The following is a 1,316-nucleotide window of genomic DNA, read 5'->3' on the forward strand; positions in this document are numbered from 1 at the left end:
GCCAGTCGCCAGTCGCCTTCCAATATCCATGAGTTGTTGCTCGGTTCAGCCGGTGTCCATTTGGATACTTCCTGTCCTGTGGACAGAAGAAGAACCACTCCGGATCCTTGTTCCGTACCACTGACAAATCTAGAAACACAAACCCCAGTCCACACCCCCACCAAAAGGAACAAAAAATGAGCAAATAGCATGGGCATCCAAATTAACTCTTGCAATTTCACTCAAATTATTCTAACATAGTTCTATAATTCCATTCAAGAGCATAATTAGAAAATTCAGCTTGTCATATTTTAAGATGAATCACATAATTAGAATTATGAAGTCAAACTAAGTCAGTTAAACAATTCCAACAGCATAAACCAAGAAAACTTTAAAATCTCCTTTCCACTGCAAAATCAAAGAATTAAACTACAATAGAAACCTGAAAAAACAGAGAATTGAGAATTGTACCAGGCAAATCCCAAGGTTCCCATTTGCAAACATCGATTTCTCGAATGACCCAAACCTCATCGCCATTGCCGTTGATCTTCTGCCGCAAGTAAAAGTCAACGAGCTCCTCGTCTGTCGGTCGGAAACGGAACCCCAACGGCAGCGAGTTCAGCGACAAAACCGGAGCAGCGTCCACCACCAGCGGCTGCTGTTGAAACACCTCCACCGCACCCATAACAAAACCACCGTTTGTGTCAAAACGACGGTGTCTCTATTTTATGTATATATAAAACGGCACCGTTCGTGACAACCAAACGAAGAAAAAAAGTAACAAGAAAAAAATTTCACGATGATCTTTTGATTGGTTTCTATTAAGTGAAGCTGAACTGGAATCAGAGAGGATTCTGAGAATTTTAGTAAATAAATTATATTCTATAAATTACATATGTTGGTCATGTACCCTAATCAATCTACAATATTAATCTATCATATAAATATTTAAATTACATACCTGCATTTATATATTAGAAAAATTATGATGCATACATGGCCTCCAAATCCAACAAGCGCATAAAAGTAGGCTCCTCAAATAGATGCTAGTTTATTAGTGCATTTGCCATATCTGCCTTCATAGTGTCGTCAGCTTAATCTTCGTCTACAACTGGATGAACGATTTCATAGTTATTTTCAAACACCTCCTCACTATCACTATAATAATCTTCCAATTCAATATCTTGATCAGCTTCAGATTGCTCGAACTCAATATACAGCTCGATGAACGATATTCGGCAGTAAGTTTCAATATACACTAAAAATATTTCTTACATGCTCGCTTCATCGGTTACATATTTGATTTGAAATTGAACGAATCCACCAAACACTGTATA

The 1,316-nt window shown here is 37.8% G+C and overlaps 1 protein-coding gene across 1 annotated transcript in view; it reads right to left on the bottom strand.

The window, feature by feature from the left end:
• LOC107609038 (protein NTM1-like 9) overlaps positions 1-855 on the bottom strand; it is a gene marked incomplete in the record, with an annotated part of 4,030 nt that extends 3,175 nt beyond the window's left edge. The window contains 2 exon segments of the mRNA XM_016310856.2: positions 8-129; positions 451-855. Coding sequence (XP_016166342.1) covers positions 8-129; positions 451-664 — 336 coding nt within the window.

Source organism: Arachis ipaensis, chromosome B07 (genome assembly GCF_000816755.2).
Source record: "Arachis ipaensis cultivar K30076 chromosome B07, Araip1.1, whole genome shotgun sequence".
Taxonomy (NCBI): domain Eukaryota; kingdom Viridiplantae; phylum Streptophyta; class Magnoliopsida; order Fabales; family Fabaceae; genus Arachis; species Arachis ipaensis.